General features: G+C 52.5%; 4 protein-coding genes across 4 annotated transcripts; 3 read left to right on the plus strand and 1 right to left on the minus strand.

Annotated features, from left to right (window-relative positions):
* Nucleotides 1-888: 888 nt before the first annotated feature.
* COCSADRAFT_34374 (uncharacterized protein) lies at nt 889-2,688 on the minus strand. The gene has a single exon (XM_007698412.1). It carries the CDS (start codon nt 2,647-2,649, stop codon nt 1,102-1,104), a length of 1,548 nt encoding a protein of 515 aa, XP_007696602.1. The 5' UTR covers nt 2,650-2,688; the 3' UTR covers nt 889-1,101.
* A 452-nt stretch (nt 2,689-3,140) lies between these two features.
* Nucleotides 3,141-5,223, plus strand: COCSADRAFT_111478 (uncharacterized protein). The gene is made up of 2 exons (XM_007699014.1): nt 3,141-3,992; nt 4,051-5,223. The coding sequence occupies exons 1-2, from the start codon at nt 3,231-3,233 to the stop codon at nt 4,999-5,001; spliced, it is 1,713 nt and encodes a 570-aa protein (XP_007697204.1). The 5' UTR covers nt 3,141-3,230; the 3' UTR covers nt 5,002-5,223.
* Nucleotides 5,224-5,666: 443 nt separating this feature from the next.
* COCSADRAFT_197357 (uncharacterized protein) lies at nt 5,667-7,878 on the plus strand. The gene is made up of 2 exons (XM_007699015.1): nt 5,667-6,152; nt 6,207-7,878. Exons 1-2 carry the CDS (start codon nt 5,813-5,815, stop codon nt 7,733-7,735), a joined length of 1,869 nt encoding a protein of 622 aa, XP_007697205.1. The 5' UTR covers nt 5,667-5,812; the 3' UTR covers nt 7,736-7,878.
* A 423-nt stretch (nt 7,879-8,301) lies between these two features.
* Nucleotides 8,302-15,386, plus strand: COCSADRAFT_168771 (uncharacterized protein; the record flags this gene model as incomplete). Its single annotated transcript, XM_007699016.1, has 3 exons — nt 8,302-12,909; nt 12,961-13,097; nt 13,154-15,386. 3 exons carry the CDS (start codon nt 8,302-8,304, stop codon nt 15,384-15,386), a joined length of 6,978 nt encoding a protein of 2,325 aa, XP_007697206.1.
* Nucleotides 15,387-16,318: the final 932 nt, after the last annotated feature.

Here is a 16,318-nt window from a genome sequence, read left to right on the forward strand (position 1 = left end):
CAGTCTGCTCATCACCTTCTGTCTGAATGCAAACAGAGTATGCCATGTCAGACTTGTTTTTCACAAGGGCATCGAGACTAGGATGTCCTCTGACGCCTCAGAAGCTGACCAAGAGGAGTGCTTCGCGATGCGAGGAAGAGTGCTTATTCCTAGGGCTGCTCTTCCGCCATACTGGAGCGCTGGGGTTGCGCTACGCGGCCTGCATAAGCCTGCGGCTCGTTGCATGAAGCACATCCACCGAAGGAGGGAAGGGGGGCCCCCTCCTCACATAAAACGTCGACGTGTAACCTCCGTAGTCCCACCGCAAAAGCCTCACAGCCTCAGCATACAGTCAGCGTATAACTGGGTATATATGAAGCATCTTCCTCGCCGCGCCGCCAAATTGCTCTCGCGTCGCCCGAAAGCAGATAATGTGACCAGGACGCCGGGCCGGGCCAATCCCACAAGCGAAAGACGCCAATACTTGATCTACCATGAGCCGTGCGAGCCGCCGAAGATCCAGTTCTGCCTTTGGCATACACACGTGGCCGTGCGCTCATGTTTGACGTAGCGAATCCAGCTGTCGCCTGTCAGCCTGCTTGTCACGGGTTTCGCCAACTGCACTGACAGCTCTTTTGACAATTATGACCTTCGCCATCCCGATGCCAGCCCACCAGCGCCCTTGCTCACCTACCATGGCCGATCCCCCATTCTCATCGACCGTCAGTGTCAACATCGCTCCCGAGTACGACGTTGATCTTGCATCTGATCTTGATCTGACTGTGTAGACATGTCACCCAACGCAGGTGCCTTCACCCCGAAACCCGGGTGGGCCTTTTAAGATTGCCAATACAGGCAAAAGCCTTGCAGGCCTGAGGCGCACTCATGACATGACGTTACATGATGGCACCACATTCACCACCTTCAATCATACATTGCCATAAGGATATGCGACGATGTTTTTGTTGGATCACGCCAGTGGCCTTGAGATAGCTCTGCGCCATCTTCTCAATACATTTTTCTGTTGGTCATTTCCATATTGATTTGTGGTTCACGCTATTCCACTACCGTTGCCCCGCGTGCTCCAATACGTCTGCGTCCTCGGTACCAGTATACTGCCCATCACTCGTCCACTAAGCAGCAGCTATCTACTGCTCCGAAACCTGCCGCTACGCCGCCCTCCTCGCTCTGGTCGCCTTTTGTGCGGAGAAGATAACCGGCTTCCCAATTCTCTAGTATCTCGCCCTTGTTGTCGACTCCATTGCCATCTCTCCAAAGACACGCGCCGTAAATGCCCAGCTCGCAAATAACACCGCCTCTCTGTAGCTCTCCGTTTCGCAGAATAGCATTTTCCAGCGGAGGCGGCTCGATCATTTCCATCAAAATGTACGCTGGCCAATGGCTCTCGGGGAGCTTTGCCAAGAACGGCGGGATGGCTTTCCGGTAAACGTTGTTCCCGCCTCCCTCCCGTTGGGGCTTCAACACATACTTAACGGCCGTCGAAGCGTCCGTAGCAAGTTTCTGTGCTTCCTGGCCAGCTTCGCTGTTGTCTAGTGGGTAGATGGGCGCAAATGTCTCTAGCATGCGCGCAGCGACCTGGTCATCGGGAAGGAAGCGCTTGAGATGTTGCGAGTGTGGTGTTGCGAGCACCTGTTGCACTTTTTTGCATCCAGCGAGGTGGGTCAAGATACTGGGGCATTTGATTGCACGGCTCTTCTCAAGGTGAAGGCGTGCTACCCAGTCCTTGTCTTTTGGGTAATCGTCTGGCGAGTACCCTGCTCGGAAGTAGACAGTCGTCACTTCGTACCATGTCGCTGGCGAATTTGGTGGCGTATAGACTAATGTGCGATCCGAGTCAAGCTTCGTATGGGTCAAGGTTTGGCCAAACGGCAAGCGAAATGAACGGACGCCGTTTTCTTCTAGCAAAGCATATTCGAGATGCCTCTGATCAAAGACATTCCTTTCAGGGTCCTGTACAACGAACAAAACGCAGAGAGGTCGGCCAGTGCGTGATGCTCCATATGCCTTGTGCGCTGCAGCGAGACCTTTTGCTAGGGAAGAGGCAGATTTGCTCAGTTGTAGAGCCTCCTCCTTGATGGTTGAGCGTGTCGATTTCGGGTAAGCATCAATAGTGAGTAGATACTTGTGCAACGCCGACACCTGGCTCGAGAGACCACCAAATGACGAAGCAATGGTATTGAACTCTACCTGCTTCAATCCGGGTGGAGACTTAGATTGTGACAAGTCTTGATGTATCATGTAATCTGAGCGGAAAAGCCCCAATGAGAGGTCTTGTACGTAGCCCTCCTTCTTGACTTCGAGATGGGTGTGCCATAGCTTTGCAACGAAGTCGTCTACATCCAAAAGCTGCTCCACAATGCTCTTCAACCATGATTCGTCCCTTGCGATTGCCGAGTATAACTCGTTGTAAGCCTTTTGTATGGCGAGTCCCTGCTCGAAACAAGAGCGTGGGAAAAGACTGGGGAACAAGGTGACCGGAGCTGTGCTTGCCAATACGCCTGACGGGTCCTGCGAGGGATTGATGAACGAGGGCGCAGGACGCACCGCTAGGCCATGCGCTATGGACCAGTCCTTGAGATTCTCCAGCAGGTACTGCTCCTCCTCCTGAGATAATTTTGGCGGGTACTCTGCATTCGCTATAGAGGCCATGGCTGCTGGTATGATTAGATTGTTGTGGAGAGGCTGGATGGATTGCTAGAGAAAGTACCTCTTGAGGAACTTACAAATGCAGTCGGCGCTAAAGCGATAGTCTCATCTGCCCCGCTACGGTCGCGAACCGACTCACTTGCTTACATCACTCGATCGGTAAACGACGCCTTGTCTAACAATATTTGAGTGTGATACTGGGCGTCTAATGCTCTTGCCCTTGAGTGCCCCTACTGTGTTCTCACTGCGCCGCTTGTAATGTATGCACTTTACCCCTCCTCGCGCTGTCACATGACCGCGTGTGCCCAGGTAAGTGGCGAGTAAACGGCGCGATACACAACATTGGGCACACGCCACGCTAATACTTATCCTCACGTCTTTTACCTTATCAGTTTCAATAACACCTTGACGCCCATATGTGTTCTCAAGCAATCAACATGTCCACTAATGATCCCTGGCTATGGAGTGTAGACGAGCTAGTCGCCAACCTATGTCACTCACCCACGCTATTCATTAGTGCACGGCATTCTGTCGATAACATTCCGGATAGCTCAGCTCTTGAGACTGAGCTGCGAGCGCACAAAATGACAGGGAAGACGCTACTTACTTCATTTGGAATGCACGAAGTAGTAATTACAAATAAACTAAACATATCTCCTATAAGTCAGCGGTTTGCTCTACACTCAGTGATAGAACTGCTTCGACGAGATTCACATGGCTACCATATCCAGCACACGGCCAATGCGGGTGTAGCACCGCTCAATGACAACGCCCCGAATGCTTCGCTAATTGCACCAATCACTCGAAGCCCACATATAACGTCCAACCATCGGGGTACTGAACAAAAACGAAGCAGTGTTGAGATCATCCCAGTCGAATCAGTGCGCCAAGCCCCGCAGACGCAGACGCATCATACATCAAACGAGTTTGAACATCTTCTGCGATGGCAAAATACAACTGAAGACGACAAGGTGGTCGACTTTGCTGCTGAAGACAGTCAAGAGGACGATGATTCTATCGACGCAGATGGAGAAGATGGAGACATAGACGATCCGCACGAACTTGACGAGGTAGAAGTACCATCAAGTCGAACCAAGCTCCCTTCTGAGGAAATCATCAATATTATTAATGAGTGCATCGATGCCTACAGCGAATCCTGGAAACCGAATGCAGGCGTTCCCCGCGGCGAGGAAGTCGTCTACGATGTCGACGCCATGTGGGACGAGGCAGAAGCCTCGGGACAGAGAAAAAATCTTGTGCAAAAGTACGAGGAAGATCATGCATACTTTAGCCACAGACTCGACAAACTATGCGATGAGATTGTGAGGGCTGCTGGAAGCAACCCCGTAAGTGAATGCTCTTGTAACACGACTGAAGGAAGACTGACATTAAGCTACCATCTAGAATGACGTACGCACGCAATGTCGCAATCTTGAGACTACTATTCAGGCAATGGAGCTGGCCGGTTGGCTAAGGGATATATACCAACTGGAGCCTGTCAATAGCGATGATGACCTTGCAAGCTCAGCCGACGATACTAGCATGGCATCATTACCAAGACCCCAGGCTGTTGCAACCACTGAGGTTATCAATCTGGATACTTCGCCCGAACCTTCGGAAATAGGAGAGCCTCGTCAAGATATGGCTGACAGTACTGGGAATTTACTAAGCCACCAGAGGCGGACATTAACACCGGACTTTATCCTTCGTGATATTTCTGGGAATTCCTCGAGTCGCCAAAGGCAGTCGCTCTCACCTGAAATCGCCATTACGCACAGCATAGAGCCTGTGGTCAACAAGAACCGTGACCCTCTTTATCCCAGTGGCACACGACACACACCTGTTCTCCGAAGATATGGAGACGACCCCGAAAATGCTTCGATAAATTCGGTACGCCGCTGGAGATGGCAAGAATTAATCAACCATCTTGACCGCAAGCGTATTGTTTCCAAAACCATCTTTGAAATGAATGCTGGCGATCGCGAGTCGGTTCGCACCCGTGTTCAGCTCATTAGCAAGACAGGTCTATTAAGAGAAATTGCAGCGTGTATCAAGATGTTATGGAGAGGAGAATCGAAACTGCAGGGTGTACTCCCTCGAGACGTGGCCAAGATTACCAGCTTTACCAACTTGTTTCTGTCGTGGTGGTTCTGCAGGAACTATTTTGATAAACCAAACGCATCTACGCCAGAACTAGAAGAGCTCAAGTCTTGTATGGACGACGGATCTGCAGGAGTATCTGCCTTCTACGACTACCTTTGTAAAATTATGGAAACGACCTTTAGCGAACAAGCTTTGCAGCACCCTGACCAACCGTCACAGGCAGAGATCATCGAGATATCAGACGACGACTGAGGACATGCAGTTGACTGACTAACATGCTGTCTAGTGTCTTTTCATGTCCGGTGTGGTATGTCATCGGAGGGCATCTAGGCCTCGGCAGGCATATATGATGCCGATGCGGTGAATATCGCACTACACGCGGCGCATCTCGGCAGTGTTGCTAGCTCCTGGCCGACTCACACTTCACGCTTAATCCATCAGGGTTCATGGCATCTGCAAGCTGATAGGTAGTACTTACATAGTATGTATCTAGAGCGCGACTAAAGTTTGCTGCTCACGTAAGAATGGGATCCATATTTCTGCAGACTTGAGATAAGGTCGGGATCCGAGACGTGGAGATGTTAATCACGTGGTCTGTACCACATAGATGTTCACCGAGGTACAGGGTCCCACGTTTACTCAGATGAGCTCGTCTGGAACTTTTACGTGGAGCCGCTGTCGAAAGAATTTGACAAGATACGGGCGGGGGCTCCGGCAACGGAAGCCATGGGCTAGGCCCGGGACCCCTCATGCGTACATTCTCACAGAATAACAAGCCCGGTAATATAAACTGTATCCTCATAGTGACGCTTATTAACCCCGGGCCCGGAATCCTAACACGACGAACCAATCATGGTTGGTTCAATTGAGGTGGATGACCGGCATTCCCTGGCTCCGCGCTATTACCGCATGTAACTCAACTTTCGGGATTGACACATTTTCAGAACAAGTCCTCCCGCTCTTTCCCATTCTCCTCTCCAACACTAACTTCAGCACAAAAATACATATATACAAACCCTCATCGCATACTCTCAAAGATTCACGCCCCGCGCAATCAACCACCATGGAGGCTCTTTTGCGCCAGTCAAAGTCCATGTGTCCGTTCCTTCACAAGACGTCACCCGCCACGCTGCGCTCCCTCTCCACCACCACGGCCGCCGCTGCCCGCCATGAAGTTTCGCCTGGCGCTGGCAGCATGTCGAATCTCCAGGTGCTCGCTCGCCGCTGCCCTATCATGGGTAAGGCGCTTGCTGTGCAGACTGCCCGCAATGGCAACAATGCACTAGCCGGCGCTTTCGGCGGTGTGCGTGCTTACCACTCGCGCGTTAACCGGGCAAAACTCCATACGACGGCGTCCAAGGAGGCTCAGGCTATCGATATCGAGAATCTGAGAGGCCAGAAGGGTATGAATATTTGCAAGAGCGAATACATGACATCAACAAACTAACGCAGCACAGGCCTGGCTCCGTTCCCCCACGCACCCCTCAAACCCGTTGTTGGTAAGCCCTCCAACTTTGCCGCCCCTGTTGCTTCCAAGGGCTCCAATTTCGACTACGAAGGCTTCTACCAAAACGAGCTTGAGAAAAAGCACAAGGACAAGTCGTACCGATACTTCAACAACATCAATCGTCTGGCTAAGGAGTTTCCTCGTGCGCACAAGGAATCGGCCGAGGACAAGGTGACGGTATGGTGCTCTAACGACTACCTGGGCATGGGCCGCAACCCAAATGTGCTCAAGACTATGCACGAAACGCTGGACACGTATGGAGCAGGTGCCGGAGGCACTAGGAACATCTCAGGCCACAACAAGCACGCCGTGGCGCTGGAGAACACAATCGCAAAGCTGCACTCGAAGGAGGCTGCGCTTGTCTTTTCTTCGTGCTATGTAGCCAACGATGCGACGCTGGCAACTTTGGGCAGTAAATTGCCCAATTGTGTCATTCTCTCGGACAACCTGAACCACGCTTCCATGATCCAGGGCATTCGCCACTCTGGCGCAAAGAAGATGGTGTTTAAGCACAACGATGTCGCAGATCTTGAAGCAAAGCTGAAGTCGATTCCTGCAGAGTATCCCAAGATCATTGCATTTGAAAGTGTATACAGCATGTGCGGATCTATTGGCCCTATTGAAGAAATCTGCGATCTTGCTGAAAAGTACGGCGCGATCACCTTTTTGGATGAAGTCCATGCTGTAGGCATGTACGGACCACACGGCGCTGGCGTTGCGGAGCATCTGGATTACGAGGCACACAAGGCAGGTCGACCCCAGGGCACGATTCAGGATCGCGTAGATATTATCACTGGCACGCTCGGAAAGGCATATGGCACTGTTGGCGGCTATATTGCAGGTTCTTCTAAGCTAGTTGACACGATTAGGTCGCTTGCTCCCGGCTTCATCTTCACTACCTCGCTGCCACCCGCGACTATGGCCGGTGCTCAGACTGCTATTGAGTACCAGGCAAACTACCAGGGTGACAGGCGCCTGCAGCAACTGCACACTCGGGCAGTTAAGGACGCATTGAACGCGAAGGACATTCCCGTCATCCCGAACCCTAGCCACATTGTGCCCGTACTTGTTGGCAACGCCGAAATTGCCAGAAAGGCATCAGATATGCTGCTCGAGGATTGGGGCATCTATGTGCAGGCAATCAACTACCCTACCGTTCCTGTCGGTCAGGAGCGCCTTCGCATCACGCCCACGCCTGGCCATGTCCGCGAGTACCGGGAGCACCTGGTTGAGGCTGTTGACGCTGTGTGGACACAGCTTGGAATCAAGCGCACTAGCGAGTGGGCTGCCGAGGGCGGCTTCATTGGTGTGGGCGAAGCTGGTAAGGCTGAAGAAGCTCCACTCTGGACAGATGAGCAGCTTGGCCTTGTTGATGTTATCCGCGAGATGAAGGCCGGCCAGGGAGCGACTGGTGTGCTTGAAGCTGTGCTTGAGCACGAGCGCAAGGCCACGGCTCAGGCTGTTGCAGCCGCAGCATAGATGCGCAGATGTTCTAGTGTATATGGTGACGACGGTCTGGTCGCTCTTTTGTATAGTTTGAGACCTGGATAGCCTAAGATGATGGCTTGAAACTGCAGCGCAACACAACTATTAATTGTCTGCTTATATATTGTCCCATTATGTGTGCGTATGTTATTATGTATGAAAGCGTGCATGTGGCGGTGTGCATGGCAGTGGTGATGGTGAATTGCGGTGATACGGTAGGCAGCGGCGCAGACAAAGAGTCGAGGTGAATGAATGCACGGTCGGACGCTAGCGGAGCTCGCGATGTCTTGAGCCTGTGCAAGTTCCAGACACGCTTTCATCATCAACCCGCGCCCGCCGCAACGCGACTCTTGCCCTCCTGCTCTGGCACTACCTACCAGCCTGGACCCGCGCTTCTTCTCCAGTGTCTGTATCGCTCATTGACTGCACGGTACGCGCGCGCGCAAACGCCAACTACGTATTGTCGAGCTAGCGCTCTCACGAGCAACCACCGCATGCTCGCCTCATATTTTATCAACTCCCAGTTCGCGCCGGTCTCTCGATCCTGAGAGGGTACCACCATGGCTCCCCCGCCAAAGCGAAAGCGACCTGACCGTACTTACTCACAGGATGACGACCGCACCGGCCGCCCGTCGCCGCATCGCCCGCAGAACATGGGACTCTCGCATAACCAGCAGCAAACCAACAGCCCACGCGGCGGAGGTGGAGCTGGCAGGCGGCCCGGCAGAAACAATGGTCGCGGCGGCTCCAGTGTGCCCCAGAGCCCCAACATCTCGCATGCATCGCCGCCTGCCATGTCGCCCACCAGTAATACTTCTTTCACATCAGCCAGGCCGCCTCAGCCGGCACCGTCCACTCCTGTGCGCCCTGCCGCCCCTGCGCAGCCGTCGAGACCCACGACGCCGCGCCAGGTGCCTGATAGCAACGAGTACCTGACACCAGACCGGGTCGCTCATTGGAACGGCGAGGCACGCGACGCTGTGGTGCAGGCTGCTTTGTCTGCCCAGCGCGAGGGCAACGTACTCACCCTGTCAGTCATATTCCACGAAATCATCGAGGCATCCATAAACCATACCCTGGATGCTGGCGAGTTGGGCTCCATGGTGCAAAACATTGTATCAGTATCGACCGACGACGACATTGACTCAACATCGACTTTCCTCGATACTTTGAGTTCGCTCACGCACGATGAGAGCAAACAGGCGTCTGTACGGCAGATGCTCGTTGCTACCAACATCGACGTTTCACGCATGCGCTCCGAACTCGAGAACGACCTCTTGAAGTCACTGGGTCTGGTTCGGGATAGTTTTGGCAAGATGGCTGTTCGCAAAGCCACCCACGCACTGTACCGGCAATCCAACTACAACCTCCTGCGCGAAGAGACCGAGGGTTACTCGAAGCTAATGACCGAATATTTCACCACCGTTAACAGTGAACCACCAAACCAGGAAGTCGTGAGCGAGACCTATCAACGGGTAAATGCCCTCATTGGTGCCTTCGACTTGGATATTGGACGAGTCCTTGATGTGACACTCGATGTGTTTGCCAATCTTCTAGTCAAGCACGGCAGATTCTTCGTTAAGCTATTACGGACGAGCGCATGGTGGCCCGAGCTACGCGGTTTCGACAATATCGAATGGGAGGAACCCGAAGTTCCCACGCTTCCGTGCTGGGCTGAGCCGGGCTCCAAGCTCTGGTATTACTCGGACGAAGAGAAAGAAGAGCAGCTGCGACTACGCGAATCCCGAGACCGAAAGTTCTGGCGACGTGTAGGTGAGCTGGGTGATCGGGCAGGCGTTCAGGCATTCTTTGAGCTTGGTGCACGCCGTGTTATTTCGAACAACCGACAGCCAGACCAAACACTACCCGCCGAAGGTGCATCGCTCTCCAAGCAGCAAGCAGCTCGAAAATGGGCAGACGAATGGATGGCGCAAACCAAGACTCTCCCCCCCTCTGGAAACGACATTGCAGCACAACTCCTCGGCTTCAAGCTTCGTTTCTATGCCTCTGACGTCCGCGATGCTTCAGATGTCCTCCCTGAGAACCTCATGTACCTAATTGCGCTCTTAATCAAGATTGGATTCATTTCCATTCTCGATCTATACCCACATCTATACCCGTTGGAAGAGGATATGGCTGTGCACAAGGAAAAACTTCTGAAGGCTAAGAAGGAAAAGGAGGACAAGGAACGCGGTGCGGTTTCCAACGCGCTGACTATGGCCGGCGCATTACCTGACGATACACCTGGACAACCTGCCGTTTCCCGTCTGAGGGATACTGAAAACAAATCAAAACCGGACACCGGAAGAAATACACCTGTAAACCCCGACGAGCCTGCAGAAAAGAAGAAAGACCTACCCGAACCAACGGATCAGAAGTATACGCTTCTGAAAAGTCTACTGTGTATTGGTGCATTACCGGAGGCATTGTTTATCCTTGGACGCCATGCCTGGTTCCTGGAAGTTTATCCTGAGCTTCAGACTCTTATCTTTCGTTTGGCCCACTACTCCGTGAGCAAGATGTACGAAGCATCAAAGCCTACGCCGTTTGAAGAGCCCACTATTTCTATCAAAGGATCAAGTGTACGTGGCCCTCAGAGGTCCAGTGATTTCATTCCTCGACGGACCCTTCGATGGGCCAAGCCTGACCAGAAGGATTCTGATGGAGGCGTTGATTACAAGTTCTATTGGGAAGACTGGGTTGACAATGTCCCTGTGTGCCAAGAAGTAGACGACGTGATCAAGCTTTGTACCAGTCTTTTAGGCTTGGTCGGAGCTGAGTGCGGTAGGGATACTGTGCTCCTGACAAAGATCATACGCATCGGCAAGCGAAATCTAGCCGATGACCCCTCAGAAGAGAACCGGAAACGATGGTTCAACTTTTCAGCCACCTTTATCGCGCCTGCGGTATCCTTCACCGGCAGGAACCCTGGGATAATCAATGAGGTATGGGATCTCTTCAAAAATTTCGACACCGCCACTCGATACACCATTTACCAACAATGGTTCAACGGGATGCTCAAGCCAGCCAGCAAGAGGGCTTTTGAACAAGTCCGCGACGAGACCAAGAAGACAATGAGCCGTATTTCTGCTACCAATACGAAGGAGTATGGTCGTAAAATCGCCAAAATTTCGTACGCCAGCCCTGGATGGGTCTTCAAGACAACGGTCAAGCAACTGGTTAACTACCCCAATATGATTACTGCTTTGGTGGAGTGCAGCCGATATCTCACCTTGCTCGGATACGACGTCTTAACCTGGACCTTAGTTACGTACCTTCTCAGCCCCGATAAAGGCTCGCATCAGGATGATGGCATGCTATCTGCCCCTTGGCTCAAGAACATTGCGACCTTTGTTGGCAAAGCTTACGCAAAGTACCATTTGATGGACCCGGTCCCCATACTGCAACTCACCATGCGCCAACTCTTAATTGCGGAAGGTGAACTCTACATGTTGGATGTGCTTGAGCAGATGGTCAAGTCTATGGGTGGAATTAGCCTTAGCGGATCCGTCTCCGAGGCGATGACCCTAGCCCTCTGTGCTGGACCAGCGCTTCGAACCTTTACGTTGCAGCATCGCTTGGCGGATTATCGACACTTGGCCGGTTCTTCTGCGCGACGTCTGGTTAGGTGCCTGAAAGAGACGGGTTTAGGACCGCAGATTCTTATTGCACTTGCGCAGCACGTGGAGGCTTATGTTCACCGCGTCGATCAGCAAGATGTTCCCGACAAGCCAGTTCTCTTCAACGTTGACAAGCTTCGCTCCAACCTCCTTCAGTATCTGGAGCTCCTCCGAGCATATGTTACTGTGGATGACTTCGACACGATCTTCCCGCCTCTCATCGAGATGATGTCTGATTTCAACGTCGAGCCAGATGTCGCCTTCACCATTGCGCGCGCAAGTATAGCGGCCAAGGCTAATGAGTTCCGAACTGATCAACGCGCGAAACTCATTACCAACACGCAGTCAAATGGCGATACTTCTATGACAGGCATCGAAGAGGAGTTAGCCACAAACGGTGCCAAAGCCGAAGTAGCAGCTACCGAGACAACAAAGACGAGCGAAGATGTTGAAATGGCAGATACTGATTCATCTGCCGTCTCAGAGAAGCCTTCATTACCCAAAACTCCAAACGCAGAAATTGAGCGCTTGGCAACCCAGCTCCAAGAAAAGTTACCCGGTAAGTTTGGTAACCACCCATGTTTGTCATACTATGTCACCTTTTGGCAACTTTCTCTGCCAGATGTCGACATTGGGGGAATCGATCAACAGTACAAAGAGACGATTGAATACTTTGAGCGGCAGTTGCCTGCCCCAGTCTCCGACCGCCGTGGCTATCGATCCAACGTTCCGAAGGCGGAGACCGACGCCGCACGACGGGCAAAGCATGAAATTCCTAAACTCAAGGAAGAAAGACAAAATGTTACACAAGCCAACGCCGCGACACAAGACAGCCTCAGGGCTGAGCTCAAGGGATGGTTTGCCGGTGTACCGATGATTGGTCCACAGTGTGATGCGTTGCACAATGCTTTGCTCCAAGACTGCTTCGTTCCACGCAGCCGCATGTCGTTGGAAGACGCGCAATATGCTTCTTCCATGCTCATGTTCATGCATAGCTCAGGTGTTCCTGGATTCCGCATGAGTAGACTGTTGGACGTCCTCTTCACTACCAACAGACTTACATGCATCATTAGCATGTATACCGAAGCAGAATCATTGGCTTTTGGTCGATTCCTGAGTGACATACTGCGTGAGCTGCAAACTTGGCATGAGAACAAGGACGATGCGTACGCCAAGAACGCACAAGGACCAGAAAAGAACCTTCCCGGTTTTGGAAGGAGTTATGATGCCAATGGGAACGCCACAAGTTTCTTTACGTACGATCAGTTTTGCATGGTGTTGTTCAAGTGGCACAAGGCGCTTACTACTGCGCTGAAGACTTGTCTTGAGACTGGCCGCTACATGCAGATGCGCAATGCTATCAACGTTTTGCATGCTCTGGGTAACAACTTCCCCAAGATTCAGAGCTTGGGTACAGAGCTGAAGCAGACAATCGAACATCTGAGTAAGAACGAAGAGAGAGGTGATCTCAAGAAGTCATTGGAATCGGTCCTGGGTCCTATCACCAAGGGCGAGAAATCATGGCAGGAGGACCATGTATTCCGTAATGTAAGTTCACTTGATTTGCTGAATATCCCATGACGAACTGACACAACCCAGGTACCTGCGCCGACACCTGCTCCCGGAAGTACGACCAATGTTAGTGACAAGGCTGCGATGGAAAACAGGAAGCCTTCGCAAACACATGACACAAAGCTCAATGTATCTGCGCCTGCTTTTAAGCCAACTCCCGAACCGTAAGTGACGTATTGACACCGCCACTCCAAGTAATGAGACTGACCGTCTCTCTTAGAAATGGAACCCAGCAAACCCCTCTACGAGACATGGATGATAGCACACCGAAGCGTAATGTTTCTACACCCGGAACTCCTGCGCCCTCAAGAGAAAGAGACGCGATCAATCCCGCATCTAGACATTCTGATGCTCAGCCATCTACTTCCTCTCAACAACAAGAGCTGGTAATGGGCAGATCTGCCCCTAAGCCGGGTCCTCCGATGCACCCGTCATCTGTACCACAAAGACCAGATGGTAGAAACATGCCCATGCAACCCGCCATGGCTGGAAGACAATCACATGCTTTGCCATCCCGGCCGGACTCACAGCCATCGAGGGCACGACAATCAGAACGTCCTGTTATGGATCGGCCGCCAGAAGCTACGCATAGCCGCTACGACAACCGAGGTCCTCCACAAAATGACTATGGTCGACTGGACCGTCCCGGAGACGTCGGACGTCACCGTGAGCCATCTCCTGGTCGCCGTGGGCGAATGCCTGATGGTAGGACTCCTGAAAGGATACCTCCTACGGCCGAACACCGAGAATGGTCTGGCAGAGAGCGCGATTATGATGACCGCACTTTGCGGGCACCGCTACGAGATACACGGGCGCCACCAGTTCGACCACTACCCACCTGGGATGCACGCGACGCCAGAGACCCGAGAGATCAACGTGAGCGTTCTGACCCTCGTATGCACCCTGTACCTCCAGCGATGGAGACTCGCCGGATGCCGTCTTCCACCTCATTGAACAATGAATATCGACGAGAGGTTCCACCAGCCAATGTCCCTTACGGTATGGAGCAGAATGACAGGCCTCAACGGCTGACCCAGGCGCCAATATCGGCCAAGGAGGAGCCCACGGTTAATCCTGCTCGTGCTGCCCTCATCAATCAAGTTGAGCATGGCAGACACGAGGCGCCAAGGCCTGACCGCGACAGTCGTCGGGAGCGTGATTCTCGTTTGAATTCTCCTCGTCATGGCGATGACAGGCGCGGGGAAGATCGTCGAATGGAGGAGCGCTTGCCTGGCTATCATGGACGCAGCGATATGCCGCGTGAACATCGAGATGACCGCTCTCTTCCTCTACCACCTAGCAATCGAGACCGACGGGACGAAATGGGATCGGGCGCGCCTACAGGACCGCGCGGCGGACGCAACGATCCCGCCACATCATCTCGTGCGTCAAGGGACATGTTTCAACCAACCTCTGGCTCACGATCCTCGGGGCATCAGGCCCAAGACCCTAATTACGGGAGATTGAACCAACCCTCGGAGCCTGGGCCACCATCAGGACCTCGCAGTGACCGGACGTCGTCACAGTCGCAACCTCCTACACCTACTGCACCTTCTGGTCCTGCAGCGTCACTACCTGCAGGTGTCCACCCTAGTAGGCTTGTGAATATCGAAGGCAGAGGACCCAATGGTCCGCCACTGCAGACGAACGTACCAAACGCCCCAAGCGGTCCGCGAGGTTCCAATAGAGCATCTCAGGGCCAAATTCCGTCATCGCCAAATAGTTGGGGTCCTCCTACGGGCCCCGCAGCTGGAGACCGGGGGTCAAGAAATGGTGGGAACCCTTTACGGACTATCAATAATGTCTTGTCAGCGAATACGCCTGCGGAAAGGTCTGGTGATCGTAATGTCCCACCTGTCAACCCGCCAGTTCGTGGTCGCGGAGCCGCCCGAGCCAATGGTCCGATAGACGGATCCGGTGGCACGGCAAGCCCCATGTTACCACCACCTCATGGTTCAACGCCAAACCAATATCAGAGAGGTGGTAGAAACGATGATAGTCAAAGCAGGGTAGAGGGTATCCCGCAGGAAGAGATTCGCTCAGAGTCTCGTAGCCACAAGGACAGCAAACGGAGTGAAAAGTCAGGACGAGAGCGATCAACAGATCGACCCGACCGTCGCTCTGATGAACGAAGTAGCCGCAGTGGGACTTCGGATCGTATAGAAGGCGAGCGTAGCTCTGAGCGTGAGCGTGGAGGACGAGAAAAACGTGGCGGTGATAGAGAAAGCAGTCGACGAGATCGCGAACGAGAAGGCGAGTCGAGGTCAGGACGGGAACCACGTGAGAGCAGTAGGCGTGAGCGAGGCTCCCGCGATGAGGGACGAACTTCAGGAAGGGACGAACGCGATAGGCGAAGCCGAGGAAACGGTGGAGGAAGTGGGGGAGACGACGGTCGCAAGAGAGGCCGCGATCCCCAGGACCAGGCACACGGTGATGCGAAGAGGAGGCGATAGAATCATCCATTATTGGGAGTCAGGGAATTGCTTATCAGATGCAAAGATGAGGGATAATGGAAGGATCATCGACAGCAGCAGAGGGTATCCGTCTCATCGAACAACATATTATCTTTTGTTTTCTCTCACTTTTATTTCCAGACTCGACGAACATTCAAACAGGAAAGCGGGGGGAAAAGGCTGCATTGCACGGCGTTCATCTATCGATTCTTTTTTACCACACCTCTCCTCAAAGCATCTTTTTTTGCCCACTCTCTCTCTTCCTTGAAAGAGCGTATACATACACTATTATGATACCCTGAGCCAATAATCACAAAATCTTTCATGCAGAAATCCATGTTTGGGCGTTTTTTCTGTCTTTCTCAGAATGAGAATTAAGTTTTAGCAATGAGTTCTTCATTTAATAGGGGGTTGGTGTTTATTCTACTGGAACGAGGCTTGGGCTGGTTTTTCCTCTGGCTTTTTGTATTATTAATAGCGTTGCTGCAAGGTGTAAAGTGATGAGGATCAAGCTATGAATGAAGGTTTTCGGATTAGTGCGATAAATAGAAAGTGTGTTTCATCTATACAGCACTTAGGACAATGTAACCAGTGTCTTGTTAGCTATGGCCGTGCTAAGATGTTAGGGATCTCCGTCTTTAGCTAATGCCTAGTCATGTAACGAATTCCAGTATCTCTTGGAGCTAGTCCAGTTGGACCAACCGGAGGAGCAAGCAATAAGCAGTCACAGGAGCCGGTGGTAAACAGCCACAGAAGTAAGCAGCCGGAGAAGCCAGGTAAGTGAGCAGCGGGTAGTTACAGCTGTAGATGTATAGATATAGTAAGACTGGAGCTAAAGCTGCACCCCTCCCTATTCAGCACCGCTTACTGGCTGTAAGTGTATACGAGGTTACTAATCACCGTCATTGGAAAAATTCAGGGCCTGCTCGGTT

Source organism: Bipolaris sorokiniana, assembly GCF_000338995.1.
Source record: "Bipolaris sorokiniana ND90Pr unplaced genomic scaffold COCSAscaffold_3, whole genome shotgun sequence".
Taxonomy (NCBI): domain Eukaryota; kingdom Fungi; phylum Ascomycota; class Dothideomycetes; order Pleosporales; family Pleosporaceae; genus Bipolaris; species Bipolaris sorokiniana.

What these genes read in the sequence shown, in the direction of transcription:
- COCSADRAFT_34374 (XM_007698412.1), bottom strand. Translation starts at nt 2,649, where the DNA reads ATGGCCTCTATAGCGAATGCAGAGTACCCGCCAAAATTATCTCAGGAG.
- COCSADRAFT_111478 (XM_007699014.1), top strand. Translation starts at nt 3,231, where the DNA reads ATGACAGGGAAGACGCTACTTACTTCATTTGGAATGCACGAAGTAGTA. An exon ending in GGGCTGCTGGAAGCAACCCC is followed by an intron (nt 3,993 to 4,050) that starts GTAAGTGAATGC and finishes GCTACCATCTAG; the next exon opens with AATGACGTACGCACGCAATG.
- COCSADRAFT_197357 (XM_007699015.1), top strand. Translation starts at nt 5,813, where the DNA reads ATGGAGGCTCTTTTGCGCCAGTCAAAGTCCATGTGTCCGTTCCTTCAC. An exon ending in GAATCTGAGAGGCCAGAAGG is followed by an intron (nt 6,153 to 6,206) that starts GTATGAATATTT and finishes AACGCAGCACAG; the next exon opens with GCCTGGCTCCGTTCCCCCAC.